The sequence below is a fragment of the Camelus ferus genome, chromosome 5 (assembly GCF_009834535.1).
Source record: "Camelus ferus isolate YT-003-E chromosome 5, BCGSAC_Cfer_1.0, whole genome shotgun sequence".
NCBI classification, from domain to species: Eukaryota; Metazoa; Chordata; class Mammalia; order Artiodactyla; family Camelidae; genus Camelus; species Camelus ferus.
Window position 1 is genome coordinate 74,474,357 of NC_045700.1, and position 18,030 is coordinate 74,492,386.

General features: G+C 41.8%; 1 protein-coding gene across 4 annotated transcripts in view; it reads left to right on the top strand.

The window, feature by feature from the left end:
• Window positions 1–18,030, top strand: part of HECW2 (HECT, C2 and WW domain containing E3 ubiquitin protein ligase 2) — a 334,372-nt gene that overhangs the window by 293,567 nt on the left and 22,775 nt on the right. For all 4 annotated transcript variants that reach the window (XM_032480136.1, XM_032480138.1, XM_032480137.1 and 1 more), the window contains 5 exons: window positions 154–274; window positions 1,725–1,838; window positions 11,713–11,865; window positions 13,586–13,684; window positions 17,136–17,265. In XM_032480136.1, coding sequence (XP_032336027.1) covers window positions 154–274; window positions 1,725–1,838; window positions 11,713–11,865; window positions 13,586–13,684; window positions 17,136–17,265 — 617 coding nt within the window. The remainder of the gene's footprint in view (window positions 1–153; window positions 275–1,724; window positions 1,839–11,712; window positions 11,866–13,585; window positions 13,685–17,135; window positions 17,266–18,030) is intronic.

The following is an 18,030-nucleotide window of genomic DNA, read 5'->3' on the forward strand; positions in this document are numbered from 1 at the left end:
AATTGGAGAGATGAAAAGTGTGGGAAAAAGTATTGCCTCCTCTTGCTTGTTAACTGTGGTCTCAGCCCCAAGATAGTATTTTTTCAAGGTGATGTGATGAACATGAGATCGTTGCACAAATCCACACTCTCCTCTCTTTGTGATTTGCTGTAGGTACTCAGCGTGCCAATGCCCGGGCTCCAGCCCCTTACAAGCGAGACTTTGAAGCCAAACTAAGGAACTTTTACAGGAAGTTAGAGACTAAAGGATATGGACAAGGCCCAGGGAAATTAAAGTAAGTCAAAGTGATACAAACCACAGGATTTGTAGATGGTGAAAGGACGGGATGCAGTTGGGAAAGTAGGAAGTTGTGATTTGGGATGACCAGCCTTTGTTTTAGTCGGCATAATTATTCTGGCATGTGTAAATTACAGGGTCATCTAAAACATATTTCTTAAATTAAGCATGATTACACTTAAGATGTTAAACAGGAAAGAGACAACCACGTTTCATGTAAAAATATAGACAGAATTAAAAGCTGATTTATTTTTCTCTCCTGAAAAGTACCTCTTTGTTGGCTTACAGCTTGTTCATTAGCTATACGGCCATCACAGTGTCCTAGGTGGCACACCACTGTCTCCTGGGCTGACCTGAGTGCAGGCCTACCGCTCTGTTTCCTTCTGTGAAATAAGCTTCATTTGTCCAGTGGACTATGTCATGAATGTTGTTCCTGCCTTTCTTTATCCTCCTCCCTTGGAATGGGGAAATTGAAACGTCATCATGTTATTTGGCATAGAATTATCTGAATTTCCTACTTGCCCATACTCCCTTCAACCCTGCTTCCACCTGTCCCTTGTCCCCACTGGACATCACTATGCCCATCGAGAGAGGAGAGGAGGGAGGGTCTGCAGGCAGCACCATGAATGATCTGGGTGCCTGAGAGCAACTCCCAGCCCAGCAATGCCATGGCTCACTGCCCCTCACACAGGGCTTGCTTGATTAAACTCACAGGTTCCCCTTTCATCACCCTCAAAAAACATCAGCCTTCCCCAAATGCCATACCTCTCTGAGCTTCAGTTGTGATGGTCTTGTTGTACCATCTCCCTTTCCATTGCTATTTGCAATAAGAGCCAGTTGATACCTGTTTAAGGATAATTTTAATTATCATTGTCACAGAGTAGATCAGTCAGCCACAAGTCACATTCACTTGTATCTGTCACTGAGGGAATCTCAAGATTTGCTTACTTTAAACTAAGTACAACAGTGCGTGCCTCTGCTCTGGAGGACGCTGAGAATTTCCGTGACCTCTTTGTTCTCACAGCCATCTCTCTGGGCACTTAGGAACTGAAGTCCTGGCCTAGGTGCATTCAGGCTTAAAACGTCACCTCATGGGGTTGCTCTTCCTGTACTAAACAAAAATGGGAGGTGTTTTCTATGTGTTGTTTTATAATCATTTTCCTCCTGGGAAAAACTGATTTGCTGGCTCAGGAAGGACTCTTGCGTCGTTTTCACAGGTCTTAGGTGGGGCGCTCTGTTGACCAATGATTCTCTGATGTAACTTTTGCTAATGCTGTTATGACTTCAGGACCGATGGGCGCTTTATCGCAGACAGCGACGACCGCAAGTCACTCCACTTTTGGCCTCATTAATTACGGTCCATGGCAATCACGTGGCAAGTGCTCGGTTCTGGGAAGAGAAGGATTAGGAAATAATCCGTGTCTTTCAAATTGTCTCTTTACGGACAGGTTAATTATCCGAAGAGATCACTTACTCGAAGATGCTTTCAATCAGATTATGGGCTATTCCAGAAAAGACCTGCAGAGAAATAAGCTGTACGTCACGTTCGTCGGGGAGGAAGGGTGAGTGGCTCGGAGAAGCTGCCTGCGCAGCACCGGCTGCTGCGGCTGGGGCAGCGGCTGTTTGCCCGCAGGCGTCAGCTGTGGTTGCCCGAGGCAGGAAGTCCTCCTGGCAGGAAGTGCTGTTCTCATACACTGCAACCTCTCAGCTTCCTCTGGTTTTTAAATCACTTGACAGAGAAATTCTTTCATTAAAAACTCATCACTACATATCATTTTTGAGAGCAGAAGCTTGGTTGGGTTTCCTCTTTCTGGAACTCTTTCTTTTAAAGGGAAAAGGTGGCCTTTGAGGGAACAAACAAGGAATTGCATTATAATGACTGGGCTCCTGTTTTCTGCCCTGGGGTGCAAGTCAGTCGTGCTCCACCTGTTCAATAAGCTCAGTTTCAGAATCACGAATTAGAAACTAGGGTTCTCCAGAGAGGAGGTGGGGGGAGGGAGTAAAATAGGTGGAGGGGATTAAGAGGTGCAGATTTCCATATTTCCTTGTAAAATAAGTGTCACAAGATGTAATGTAAAGCATGGGGCACATAGTCAGTCGTACTGTAACAACTTTGTATGCTGACACAGTGGTGACTAGACTTACAGTGGTGGTCATCTCGTAGTGTATAAAGATACGGAGTCACTGTGTTGAACACCTGGGACTAATGTAATATTGTAAGCCAATAAAAAAGAGATAGAGGAAAAGAAAAAGAGAGAAGGAAAAAAGAATCTTCTTGTTCTGGCAGGAAACCTTTCCAGCAATAGCTCCTGGGCTTTGGTTCTTATGTCTCTGTCCTCACTTTTTCTCTCCCTTTGGGACGGCAGCACATCTACCAAAATAACTGCCTGCCATAAACATCTCCAGCCTTCTGTGACTCTTCCATGAGTGTGCTCACACAGAGAAGGATTAGGAAATGAGGGAGTGAAGACTCCTACACAGTGCTTCTTGCCTCCAAGTAGGCATAGCAGTGGTTCTGTGACCCTTCAGAAAATGACAGCTCTCATTTCTCCCACACCCCTTCCTCTCTCCTCATCCCAGGCGTAGGTTTGGAGTCTCAGCCTCTTGTTTGTAGCCCAGACGTTCCTGGAGTGAACTTTAAAATGCCACGTGATTGCCTGCACTCTGGCTGTCTGGTCCTTAGCTCTCTGTCTCCTGTCAACTTGGATCATCTTAAGGCTGCCCCTCTCAGGCTTGCCCCCAAATAAGGGATATTAGATTAGGGTGTCATAGTAATAATAGTTAACAGAGTCAATCGTTTGGTATGTGGTTGATGAAACAGAGGTTCCAAAGTAAAAAATAATTTGGACTTACTAACAGAACTAGATAATTGCAAAACTGAGATTCAAAATTAGGCCTTTTGTCTTCATCCAGGATTCTCGGACCTACACTGGGATGTAGGCAAAACTCCTGAACTCTGATCTGTCTGAATTTCTTTCCTACCCACAGATCTTTTCATTATTCCAGCTAGTGACCTGTAAATTCTCTTATCACATATACTGTTGTATAGTCTCCCAGCTGTGACCAGAATAAAGTAAAATATTATATGGGAGAACAGTATAATGTAACAGAGTTTGGGAAGCTTGCCTGAGACTTGAGCCTTTATTGCTGACGTGCCTTAATGGACTTGTGGCTTTTGTTCATTGACTTAAAGATGCAGGTGCACAGTTGAAAATGAAGGCAAATGTTTTTAGCCTCATCACAGGTATGCATGGGATTCCAAGCATTTCCTTCCATAACCAGTCTGGTTTGGATGAGAATGCTTTTCCTCCCCCAGAACTCCAGCTGACGTCCCAGTTGGGCCACAGTTTGCAGAGATCGCAGAGATGTAGGCAAGAGTCTTGCCTGGGACTTAGGTATGACTGGAACAGATGCTTATCATGCTTGATCATGCTTAGACAGTCTCCCCATGGTCTGAACTGACATCCGTTCCTGGGAGGAGGCCCAGGCAGAGTGAGGCTTGATACCTCTGTATCTGATGGCCACTCGTGTCCAAATGTTTCCTGCCTCCATTACCTGTCTTCTTCCTGGAACTCCAGAAGGAAAATAAGGGGAAGGATACTCTGAGGTGTGACCTCAGCCCTCAGGGACAATCTCTTAATCAGGCCCCTCTGCCTGTGGCTTACTGAAGCTGGAATAAGGCCCGATAATTTCTGGTCTCATGGCTTTATCATGTCAGAATCATCCATATAGATTATTAGCTAGAGACTATTTTGCTGTTAAGGCATTAAAAATACATAATGCTGTTTGAAAGGTTAACAAAGTATATATACTGAAAAAAATAGAAACCGCAAAACAGCATAGAATTAAGAAGTTATTTTAGCCTTTGCCATCTTCTTACATTAAAATTAAAGTTCATAACATTTCTTTCTGGATTATAATCAGTGCCCAAAATGAAAAGCGACCTAAAATTTTCTGTGGAACTGTAACATGGAGCTGGAGTTTTCTGTTACTTTCTTGCCTTCGTTAATTTTAATGCCCTCAAAATGTGCCGTTTTGTAAGTTCTTCTGGTCTAGGGCTAGTCATACGTATTTAAAAACATACACACGTAGTGCCCAGATCTTGTCATTCTTCAATAAAAGGGACCAGGGCCCCTTGGAGAGAGGGCTGACTCTAGGACTGGGCAGGAATACACGGGACAGGGCCTGGAGCTCTTGTGCCAGGAAGCACAGAAGAGCTCAGACAGCCCATGGTGATGTTAAAGGGACAGCACCAACCGAAAGAGCCCCCAGAGGTCAACGCTGGAATAAGCTGAACAAGGAAATAAAGCAGTTTGGATCAGAACCCCGAAGTATAAAATAAATATCCATAGAGATATAAATGCACAATTGAATAAATGAGGAGAATAGACCAATCTCCTGTGCAGAAGATTTACAAAAATTCTGAACAGTTCCCTGTTCCTTAACCGTGAGTTGTACATAGTGACTTTCCTCCAAATAGTGCAGTATGAAAAGAAAGAGGGGGAAAAGAAGTAAGTCTGTAGTGAAGCCTGACAGACACGTAACCAGGTGATCAAGGCTAAATTCGTGAAATGTTGTGTTGATGGTACGTCCCCTTGACATGATGTGTTGAGAATGACACTTTACTCTCTTTCTCCCCAAAACACGTAACACAGGAGGAAAACATTAGATGAATCCGAACTGAGGGACATTCTCTAAGATATCAGTGCTACTTAAAACTGTCAAGGTCATCAAAAACCAGAAGAGTCTGAGAAACTGTCACAGCCAAGATGAGCCTAAGGACACCTGGCAATTAAATGTCAAGTGGCATCCCGAAGGGGATCCTGGAACAGAAAAGGGACGTTAGGTCAAAACAAAAGAAATCTGAATAAAGTATGGGCTTCAGTTAATGCTGTAACAATACTGGTTCATGAATTGTAACAAAAGTACTATACTAATGTAAGATTTCCTCAGAGGGGAACTGGGTGTGAGGTATACAGGAATTCTCCCTATGATCTTTTCAACTTTCCTGTAAATCCAAAGCTATTCTAAAGTAAAACATTTATTAAAAGGAAATATAGTGGCAGAATTTGGGGAGATTTAGAAAACGCTTCCCTGAGCAACTTTTCTTACTTCTTTGTTGTCTGATAAGTGGTTGCCACCAGGGTAATTTTTGGTTTGTGCATACTTCCTTTTACACTTGAGGTCAGTAGAGAAATAAGAATGTAGATACAGTTAATTCCATGGAAAGTCCAAAGTAGTAGAAGGATTGGTATGTATAGAGTATTGTTTTGTGTTGCTAAGGTCAGCTTTGCTATCTATCAGGGAATACTACTTTGCAATTCTTATCGATACCATCTCACTGATTGTATTTTCAACCTGTTGTAATCAGGGTCTTTATTTATACTAGATTAGTGAAGGCATAAAGAGAAAGGGATTTATTTTTAAGAGTAATGCATTTGCCTGCACTCCAAAAAGGTGGTAATTAGCAGATTCACCCAGAGACTTCAGCTCCACTTTTAAGATGTTTCTTTGCAGAAGTCTTAAAACATGATATTTAGCTTGTTCCTGAAATGGAAGAGCTGAGCCAAGAGAAATGATGGGAAATTTTATAGTCATAAATTTATAAGATGACTACAAATTCCATGTGAGGTAGGACTAACCCCAGAATATTAGAGATGCCAGTATTCTGTGAAAAAATATAAAAATAATTCTGGAGGCTATTAATGTAAATATATTAGTTGACAACTAATTATTATATCTTGCTAAAATAATGCTTCATGTTATGCTTGGCTTTTTATGAAAAGCAGACAGTTTCTACACAAGCCACTCTGATTTAATTTGGTCAGAGTGGGAGGTTTGGTTCTAGTCATTAAAATTTCCACCCAACTTAATCTGGTTATCTGCTCTCGCAGAGTGGGAGATGGGAGGTCAGCAGTGGTGGAATGGCTGGAAACTGAATCATTCTGACTGAATGTGGCGGGAAATTGCATACTCTGCTCGCCTCTCTGTCTGCTTCGAAGTTGCTTCTTTAGGAAGGGAGCCAATGGAGAGCCACATATTCTCCAGCGTATTACTTTCTTCTGAATTAAAAGTCCTAGCAGCTGAAGCTTACATGGTGTCAAAAGTTAGCCAAGTAGACACTTGTGTTCTGATAGGGCATCTTGGGCCATTTACTTTTTTTTTTAATTGAAGTATAGTTGATTCACAATATTGTGTTAGCTTCAGGTGTACCTTCGTTTCTTAGTACCCAAAACAAGTAAGGAAATAATGGCCTGGATAAGGAGAGGATGTTTACACTGTGATTGCCTCGCCTCTTTTTTTTTTCTCTCCACAGCCAACTCTATAAAAGGCCCCTTTCTTTAGGAAAGAATGAGTTCATTGTATGTAAGGTGCCATCTATGTGACATCAGTCATCTGTCTTGCAAAGCCACCCTTGGACTAGGGAGGGGACATGTGCAAACAGTTTTATTTTGGGGGTTTAAGAACAGGCAATCTCTTCCTGAGATATTTCTCCTTAAATGAGCAAATGAAAGCAGCTAGGGAGGATGAGATCTGAAAGGTTTTCTTGGGTCAGAGGCTTATGAAATAACCAGCAGCTCTTACATCTGATTGGTTGAGAAGTTGTTTGGGGTCCTGGGCTTGGCCATTTAGTCCTCAGAAATGTGTAAAGCTTCAAGTTAAACTTTATGGTGTTGCTCGTCTTCTTCTAAAAAGGGACATTTGCAGGATAACCTTAATGACCCAAACCATACTGAAAAGGGTGCTTTTGTGTCCAGACTCTGGCTGGGTATCACCAAGTAAAACTTTGTCGTATTAAGTGCTCACAGAATTCCTTACTCACCCGCCGGGCCTTCTTCGGTGGCTCAAGAACCTGTGCCTCACTGCTGTAAACATCTGAGGGTGAATGAGAAGGTGTGCCGACTATGTGTGCCTGGACTGGTAAGAGAGCAAGGCTTTCTGTCTGCCAGAAAACTTTCAGGAAATGGTAGTATGACTTTCCAGTGCCATCACCTGCTTTCAGTTTATAGTTTATTGCCTTTCAAATACTTGGTTTTAGGTCATTTTTAGCTGAAAATAAAGAACAGGGGGATAAAATTACTTATTTTAGCAAATATGGGATGCTATTAACAACTTGGGTGGTGTCAGCCCAGCAACATGATGGTGTTTAAAATGCCTTATCAGCACTTCACAGGGCTCGAGACGACGTTGCCACCCCAAAGACATCTGTGCTTATTCTGAAATGCCCTCAGATGCAGCTGTTGTGTGGCTGCACACCCGTTGTCCGGAGTTTCTATATTTCTGTGCCAAGCCTTTAGCTGGGGAACCAACCTAACTGGCAAAACAGGAATGTAACAAATGATCCCTGTGATATGAGTCATATTAACTATTTATATGGAAGAGGTTGCTAAGACATTACAGGAAGCCCAGGCATGAGGTACCCTGCTGGGACATGTCTTATTAAATTAGATCAACATCTGTAACTTGTAATTGACAACCTGCTCTCATATATGCAGTTCTGAATTTCAGGTGATAGTCAAATTGAACTTTTAAAACTGTCTTGGCCTTAGAGTGACTCCATCAGGGCTGCTAGAGTTAAAAAAAACACAGCAGATACAAGCTGACCAGTTGAGGAAGACACATTTTCTTCCAAGAGGAACTGTTAGCTTTGTTCTCTCTTAGGGGGGAAAAAAAGAGTTTTACTTTGCAACTTAACAATTGAACATTTGCAGGGGGACATTCATTTAATTTTTAGCAAGATTCAGCTATTATCATAAAAAAAAAAAGAAACAATCAGCAAGGTCCATGTTTGTTGTTTTAACAGACTTTACCACATTAGAAAATAGTAGACTTGGAAAAGGCAAGGGCCAAGCTTTCCAAGCATAATTCACTTGAGCTGTTTCTGACAATGCTTGCAAATGAAATTGTCTGTTAAGGATTGGCATAACGTATTAATACATTTGAATCAATATACCACCTAGAGGCAAACTTGTGCAAAATTATTCACTCTACTAGTTGTCAAATAACGATGTAAATGTTGTTGATCTCCTTGAGAGCGTATCAGGCAGCTCCACGCAGTGACTCAGCAGTGTAAACTGAGCCCATACCGTGTATCAGGCTAAGGATTTAGGATATAAAAATGAGAAAGACATGTCCCCTGCCCTCAGTAGGGTTACAGTCTAGATGTGTGTATGGGCGAGGCAGGCACACAGGCAGCCGTAATACACTCTGGGAAGGACAGTATTATTAAAATACTGAGAGTTGAAGCTCAGAGTCAACCTGCTATTTCTAACTAAATGCCACCATTTAATTTTAGGCAGCTCAGACCTCAATTTACTTAAATCAGTTGTCTGAAGAAAACTGACTCATAAAGTATTTGGCTCATATTTCGGCTGTCTGTGATCCTTATCATCCCGTGCCTTGATTGTGTCTGAAGGCCCCTGCAGACCAGGGCTCACTTGCCGTTAGTGCTTAGAAGTTGTGACGGTGCCTGGAGGCTGCATACACCCTAGGATATTGGCATCATCGTAGGCTTCCCTGCAGTGATCTTCACTAAAGAGGATTTAGAGTAAGCCAGGTATTTGAATAAAATAGCATTTTTCACCTACTTTCTTCTGTAACAGGAGTTTGCAAACTTTTTCTGTAAAGGGCCAGATAGTAAATATTTCAGGCTTGGCAGGCCGTACATTCCTGTTGCACCTCCTCAACCCTACCATTGTAGCAGGAAAGCAGCTCCAGACATCACATAAACAAATGGGCGTGACTGCATTCCAATAAAACTTTATTTACAAAGCCAGGGGGTGGGCCAGCTTTGGCCCTAGGGCCATAATTTGCTGACCTTTGCTCTATAAGCAACATTGTTTTTCGTCTGGATGAATATTTAAAATTCACTGAAGGGTGGGCTGTATGGAGTAAACCTGGGGTGAGGAAACCTGTGGCAAGGCCTGGATCTTCCACTGCAGCTTTTATTTGATGCAAGTTAGTGATTTCCTTCAGCCTCCGTCTTCTCCTCAGTGAAATGAGGGGATAGACAAAATGACTTCTCAGATGCCTTTGGCTGGCATTCTCTGTTTCCTGAAAGACACAGAGGTCTGGTGAGGAAATTCCCCACTGATAGGAAATTTAGAGAGATGTTTTGCATCCACAGGGACCCAGGTAGTCTGGAATCATGGACTAAGGCTCACAAAGTGAAATTTACTAGGGCAAAGTTTAACAGCTAGCACTTGGGTGTTAAAAAGCTACAGCGACCTGCAGACAGAATGGGAGAGTCTAGGTTAAAGGTGCAGCGTAGGTGAAAGGTTTGGTCTGATGACTAGCTCATTATGAGTCAACTAAGTGACTGCGCCACAGGGCAGGGTGACTTTAAACTGCTTTAGTGCAGAAAAGCATCCAGGAAGAGAGGGCAAGAGCCCTTTCTAAGTTTTGTGCTGATGAGACCACACCTCGAGTGTTGTGATCAGTCTCAGACACCACCCCTTAGGTCAGACTTTGACACCTGGAGACTGTCCAGAGCAGAGGACAGCATGGTGAGGGACTTGCCCACCCTGCTGTAAGAGGCAGTTAAAGAAGTGGCCATGCTCAGGAGTGGGGAGGGGGCGGGAGGGGACAGAGGCCAGGGGTATGGAAACTGCTGAGCTTAGAGTTCTTGGAGAAAATGACTTTTGAAAAAACGTCTCATCTTTAGCATCTAGATGAGTACCTGGAACGTAACAGGCACTCAGATATTTGCTGGAAGAAAGCCGCCAGGTATGTGAAGAATGTTCAAGTGGAAGAAGTATTCTCCTTGTTCTTGGTGGTGTCAGAGAGCAGAACTAGGACAGTGGAAGGAAGCCACCGGAAGCTGCCTTGGTCTCAGCACAAGGAGGGGGCAGTCCATGTCACTGCACCCGGGAGGCAGCCGGATGCTGCTTTGGGAGCCCCCAGGGTAATCTGCGCATAGTCCCATGGCTCCTGGTGGCCACCTGATAGCCACATGATATTCAGCTGCCCCGAGGGCAGTTCCGACGGTCACCTTAAGTGCTCTTTGGCCCTAAGTGTCTGCTGTGTTTGCATTTTTGTACACGTAGGTTTCTTGTCAGTCTGCACAAAGTGCAGTGTGGACTGGTGAGGTGTGAGGTGGTTGTAGCTGTCACACAGACTGGAGCATTTTTTTGTTTTGATGTTTGTAAAGTGAGCATGTCATCATTTCATAAATGTTGTGTAAGACAAGGCTACATTGGAAAGCAAGAAATTCAAAGTATTAAATAAACAATGGTGTATGTATATTCAGATATGGTGAAATAAGAAAGCAGTCTGTGGATAGCTGCTCTAAGTAAACTCTACGGAACTCTCAACTAAGACGAATAAAGGCCATTTCATTTTTCTTACTAGTCCTTCAGCTCCCTCTTCCACCTTTAATAGGATCCTTTTCTTTATCACACAGTCTCATCACTGCACAAAACTCAGATGATTTCATTTTTTTATATATTAAAAAAAATACAATAATGTCCATGAAGGAAATTCCATAAGAAGAAAAAAAATAGGATGAACAAAGGAAGTCTTATAAAATCCTTCCACCCCAACTTATCTGTTGCTTTCATTCCCCCTTTAGAATTTTTTCCTGTCTTTGAGCCCATGCGTAAACTTTCTATCATAGAGTAGATGCACTTAGTATTTTTCATTTTAAATTGAGCATATCACATTGTTTTATTGCAAACCTCTCTTTTGACTCCTTTTTTTGCTGTCAGCATTGTTGGCCACTTGACATTCCTCAAACCTAACACACTCATTTCTCAGATTTTACTTTGACCCTGATGTCTTGGTAAGTAAAATGGAATTTGCACTGCAGTTCAGGTGCTGGAGTTTCAGCCTCCCCTCCGAATGCCTTCCTGAGAAAGCTTTAGACACCCTCATTTTTCCTGTCTATAATTTTCCCTGGGGTTTTATAATTTAAAGTTTTCCCTTAACTCCATCATTCCATTTTTTGCCTCTGATCTCCCTAGGAGGCCTTGTAACGTCCTACCATCAATTCACTAAGTCTCTCTCTTCCCCATTTAAAAGTGCTTCAGAAATCCACGAGGACTCCAGGTCCCACGGGTGTGGGTAGCTGCTGTCCTCTTAAATAAAGCATTCCCGTTGTGCTGCCTCTCCCCATAACCCGGCTCCAGGCATTTAAAGTATTTACCTTTTAATACATATTTATACAATCAGATTACTAGGATATTGCCTATTTCATCCGTTATCTGCTGTGTAGCTTTAGTTTTGAATATGCTCCGTGTACACGTCCATTACACTCTCCTGGGTCAAAACACGGATGAGGTAAAGAATCATGATCATTCAGTTTGTTTTGGACAATCCTGGTGGTGGATAATTAGACTGGTAATGAGTGTTCTACATAGAAAGTTGAGGTCTGTAGAAAATGTGCCTGATAAATAGAAAAAATAATAACTGGTTGTTCTTTCTGTGGATGTTTTAAAGGCTGGATTACAGTGGACCTTCCAGAGAGTTTTTCTTCCTTGTATCCAGAGAACTCTTTAACCCATACTATGGCTTATTTGAATATTCAGCCAATGACACATACACAGTACAAATAAGCCCCATGTCTGCCTTTGTAGACAATCACCATGAGTGGTAAGTATTCCTCCCTGGCACTTTTCTTAGCTGCTTTTCTGTGATAGTAGTTTTTATGGGAACCCCCGCCTTCTTTTTTTTAAACAGTTTTTTTCCTCGGAGAATATCAGATTTTCAGTTAAACATTTCATTTGACTCTTGTCGGTATTGTCAGATTTAATATACAGACAAGTCTCCAAGCTAGGAATAGACTATGTTCCATAAGACCAATGTTAAGTGAGTCGAGTAGAATTCAAAAGGATTTTCCCATTGAAAGGAAGTTGCAGACGAAGTCCCTGGCAAGACCCTAAATCCCTCTGTGCAGCTTTGGGCAACCCTGAGCTCTGGGGTGTGGGTGGGTAGGGGAAGGTCCTGACCCAGGGGCCAGGCAGCTTCTAGAGCAGCCTTTGGGGAAGTGGCTAACACTGAGGGAGGAGCAGAGCAGCTGGCCGCCCGGTCAGTATTGGTATTCCAGTGGGAGGGAGGGAGGGTGGGGTGACCCAGAGGAACTGATGGCAGAAGGGAACCCTGGCAGGCAGGCAGGAGTGTGGAGTCCCAGCAGCTGGCCACTTACCCTCATGACCACTTGAAGTTTGTAGCCAGGAGTTGCCCCTTTCCTAATTTTTCACACAAAATGAAGGAAAACTGGTGTAAGATTCCCATCTGGGAATTGTTTATTCTGAAAATCCCAAATTGCATTCTTTCCATTAACATTTTTTTTACATCCTTGCATTCATAGACTTGCAATGTCTTCATAACCCCTGTTTGCTTGTTCCTGTTCATTTTCACTATAGTAACAACAACAACAACAACAACAAAAAGCCCATGAGTAGGACTCATGGAAAAAATTTCTTCAAGTCATGAGGTTAATATTGGTGGGTGGAGGGCATTAAGTTTTAGGACTTAGTCTTCAAGTTAACTTCCGTTTAACTACGATTTGGAGTCCTCCTAAATGTAGCTGTTGCAGTTATGCTAACAAAAGTGGAAATAAAGAAAAACAAAACTGCAAGACATCGATCTTAAAATGGTTGCCTAACACTAAGATTGCAGATGGACAGTAGGAACCTCCGTGTGGATTTACACTTTTGGACGGCATCAGACTTTCTAAGAGCTAGAAACTTGGACACTTGTGAAAAAGAAAATACATGCGCATCTCAGCTGGCAGATCCAGTCATTTAGCGAAGATAAGTTTCCAAAGTGATTCAGAATAGGATTGATCACTGAAATTTTAGAGAACAGAATGTCGCAGGGGGAAACTCTGTCAAGTACACATGCATAATTCTTGGATGGTGACAGTCTCCTCCAGAGTGGGGTCTGAGAGAGAATGGGAACAGGAACTTTCTCACTCTGAGATTGAACTTCTCCCCAAAAGGGAATTGCTCCTAGCTTTGCAGTAGAGAAATCTTGCTAATATTCATGCAAGCAAACCCTCAGGGGACATTTTCCCCACCACTGCTGGTCTCATTCTGTCATCATTTCTTAGAAGTGATTTGGGGAAATTTCACTGACATGCTAACAGGGAAATCACATTGGCCACACATGCTACAGGGTGGACGTTGCTGACATGGGGTAAAGGTAGAACGGTATCTCTCACAACATCAGAGTGAAACAGGTTGCCTCATAGGCAATTAATGTTGGACAAACTCAGGTGGCTAGAGCTGGAAGGCATTCTAGAAAGCAGATACAACAATGCGGAATCTGCTCCATGACGTGTGAGCTGTCTCTTGCTTTTCCTTCACAGGTTCCGGTTCAGTGGTAGGATCCTTGGTCTTGCACTAATTCACCAGTATTTGCTGGATGCCTTCTTCACACGGCCCTTTTATAAGGCTCTTCTCAGAATGTAAGAGTATTTTTGTGGCTTGTATAATTAGCATGTTAAGAATGTAATATTTCCTTTATCAAAAAGGGTCTTTTGTCATTGTCAATTATCTGTTCACTGTCTCAAACTGGTTATTAGTAAACAATAGTGGGTTTAGATTATTGAAATGAATACAGTTTCAAATGCAATTACTGAGTTTTTTCTCTTTCTGAACCTTTATTCCTGTCTGACTTCCAAAGTCTTTGTTTTGCTTTTACTCCGAACAATTTATTCTCATTTGTTGCAACACATGTTTCTTCAAAACAATTGTACTTCAAACACAGCACTGGGATTCCTGTGGTATTAATGCCGATTATTAATAGAATAGTTGTGGGTTAGTCTTGGTGACTCACAGGCCCCTGTCCTTTATAAGATGCATTTTACATTTTGCTTTATGCAAACTTTTGGCTGCTTATTCTTGGTTCAAATGTTCGTTCTCTTTTGTTTTGTCTTTGTTTTATTTGTTTGTCTGTTGGAGGTGGGCAGTCTCATATTTTTCTTGAGACCTCTTTATATGCAAGACAGTAATTTATGATGGCAGATGAAAACTTAGCATTCACAGAACTTTTTCTTCGTTGTTATCACAATGGAAGATTGCGATGATTGTAAAATGTAAAGCAGACAGTTTCTCTCCTATAATCGGCAGTTATTTACAAGGCCGAACAGGAGAAGGCAGCTGTCTGTGGGGGTAGCAGCTCACACTTGCAATGAGAAAACACAGAATGACTGCATGGTTCTGTCCAGCTCGTTCCCTAACCGAAGCCATGCATCTGCTATCTGTAAAATGGAGCCTAGACCTCAAATGAAAACAATGTATTTCTAATGGGCTTTTTAAGAGGGTTAGTCGTAAGTGTCTACCATCCTCCCTTTTGGGTTCTGAGCCAGTGGAGCCCTGGGCAACTGGGCACTGACCTTCTGCCTCTCTGGTTCTTCTTGGCCCATTTGCGTCCTCACATGTCATTGCCTTACTATTTCTTATCTTCCCATTTAAGCTTCCTGAGAGAGCAGTCTATATTGACTGCTGACATACCCTCAGCACACTTTAGCCTGGCTTTTTTCCCACCAGTAACCTAGGGAAGCTTTTACTTTATTTTATTTTATTTTATTTTATTTTTAATTTTTAATTGAAATACAGTTAATTTATAATATTGTGTTAGTTTTAGGGAAGCTTTTAAAGAAGCTTTTCTGTTTTCATCTTAATGGACCATTCTGTTGCTTTCGCTTCTGTTGACGCTCCAACCCTCATCCATTTCTCTTGAGTCTTTCCATCGCGGCGTCCATGACACTGTCCTCTCCTGGTTCTCCTTTCACTTTTATGCCTCCTTAGTGGGCTTCTCCTCTGACTTGCCCTTAAACCTCGATGTTCCTGAAGCTTCTATTCTTCGCCCCTGCTTTTCTCTCTGTGTGCTCTCATGGGAAATCTCTACACCTGTCTCATGTCCTACTGACTCTCCAATCTGGATCCTAAGATTGGATCCCCCTTGAGTTACGAGCTCAAGTGGTCAACACTGAAAGTTCCCTCCTGTATGTCTCACAGGCACCTCAAAAACCAACATGGTTAAAACTAAACTCATCAATTTCTCCTGACCTAATAATGTACCTTCTCCCCTGTGCCCGGTCATGGCTCATGGTGCAGACACTCTCAAGTCACTCTGGTCAGAGACTGGGGGACACCCTCCCAACAGGGATGCTAAATACACAGCACCTGTTCTGCTCTTCCCCACCTCCCACCCCATTCCCATGGGATGGGTCACACATCATTTATGGTACTTTTTCCTGCTGAACTCGTTGTGGCCTCAAGAATTTTTCCAATTCATGGCCCTCAAGACTGCCACTTGATCAGAGTTGGCTTGCAACACAGGTTCATCGGCCACCCCTATTTTTGATATGCTTCTTTGTACTGCCCAGGAAAGCCGTTGACTAAAGTCCACATTTGCCTCTTAAATAATTCTTAAATTCCTCTTCTCCTCTCCACCCTAATAGCTGTGCCCTCATTAAAGTCCTTATTTTGGCCAAATCACTATTGTGGACTATTAGTTGGGCTCCATCCTCTAATGATAACCACCCCTCTCCCCATTTTAAGTAATCCTCTACAGTGTGACTTCCAGAGAAACAAATTCATACTTCCTGTCTGATCATGTCATTCCCTGTCCTGAAGCCTTTCAGTATTCTGGATCACTGAGCTCCTTAGAAAGGCATTCAGGGCTTGCTCCCAGCTGCCTTCCCAGCCTCATTCTCTGGACTTGTGGTTAACTCTCTGGTGCTGCTGATATGCTCAGAATGTCTGTATACTCCATCCCTTTGTGCTTTGTTCAGGTTGTCATTTCTGCTCCCTTCTCTCTTTTTCCCCTTCTCCTCCTCTTCATCCATTCCCCTTCACCTCTCTGGCTTTTAACCATCCTACAGGTAGGTATCATCTACTCCCAAAAGCTTTTCTTGAATCTCCAGGTCAAAGTAAATGCCCAGCATGTTCGCTCTGGAAGCTCCTTTTATAGAACTTATCTTTCTTTTAATTGAAGTGTAACATATAAAAAAATGTACAAATAAAAAGTGTTACCCACCTAGGCTATCACTTATCACGTCATATTAACTTATCTATTTGTGTCCCTGTCTCTCCAACTAAACTATTAGCTCCTTGAGGGCTGTAACTATTTATCAAATAGCTATTAAGATGTTTGGCATTAGTTGATACCTAATAAATGTTTAGACTGAACTAAACAAAAGGGTCTTTGAAATTGAGCTGATGGGAGGAAATTGCAAAACAACTAAAGCAAATCAATTGCTACCACCTTTATGCAACATATGATATTAACCCCACCTCATGCAGATCTCTTGGGAATGAAAAAAGAAGAGAGAAATATAGAAAACCATTATAATTGTAGAGAGATATTGTGGCTTTCAGTTTTCAGCATCAAGGAAAGAGTAAGAACCATGAAGAAAAAGGGAGTGTATGTGAATGTGAATCACAGTATCTAGTCTTTGGGGTGGGGGAGGGGAAGCTAAGTTAAAGTAAAGCATAGAAACATACACAGAATTTCTAATTAAGAGAATGATATTTTAAGGTAGTATAACAAAGCCAAAGAACACTGAACCCAAGTTGTCACCCGAATTCTAGTTCCGACTCTGGCATTGACTATGGGTGACTGTGCAAATGGCACCCACTCTGGCCCTCCAGTTCTGTGTCTGCAAAAGAAAGAACAAACTGAGTGATTCCTAAGGCATTTTATAGGTTAGAATTTTTAAAATTTATACCAAATTTCTGAATTATTTCCCTGGTTTGGTTACTGACTTTGACTAAGAAGATTCCAGAAATCTTTGCCTATTTAGTTGGTCTTGTTCTTGTCATTGGCTCTTAGTTTCTTCCCTCATGACTCTGGGTTTTTGCTAATGGCCATGCCTATATATATTTGTTTCTCTCTGTTTGTCAACTTAGTCTGTGTGACCTGAGTGATCTAGAATACCTTGATGAAGAGTTCCACCAGAGCTTGCAGTGGATGAAAGACAATGACATCCACGACATCCTGGACCTCACGTTCACTGTGAATGAAGAAGTCTTTGGGCAGGTCTGTGTGTTTGAATAACTAGTGACTAAGTGTGGTAATTGAAGGCTATTGGTTGGAGAAGCATTAATTCAGTGGCTAAGATCAGATGCTTGTTTATTTCAGGCTGGTTGAGTGGTTTAAACCCAAGTTTATGTACAGTTACCATAATCTTGGTTACAAAGGTTATTCTAATACCAACTTCAGATTAAGATGTTTTGATTTACAAATTATTACAGCTATTTGTGTGTTGTAAACAATCTTCTTTTTATTTCCAAACAAAATGTCCATATAACATAGTAGAATATGTCTGATCTAAAATACAATTTTTAAAAGTCCATGCTATTCCAGAGTTGAATATTAAATTATTTAATTGGCTTTTGTACTTAACTCTGATTTATATCTAAGAACTGAAATGGATTGTTTTGAAGCTGAGTGAAAGTAAACAATATTTTGCTGAAGGTCTGAAAATGTATTGTTTTTCCTCAAAGTTGGTAGAAGAGTTGGTTAAAAGATTTCTTACAGAAATTGTATACTAGTTCATAAGTAATATTCTTAGTTAGACATTAATATTTGGCTGGCCTCCTGAATTTCATGTTTTGGAAAAGAAGTTCTCAACTTAACATTCACTTGAATGTAACTCTGCTTCCTTAAAGTAAATCTTGACTTAGATACTGGCTTTCTATACGTAGTTGATTCTGAACCCTAAAGGAATTTGTGAAAATGCCTTTCTGTCAAACAGTCAAATAGCAGTGGGACGGAATCTGGAGCCAATTTGTTTCCATTTAA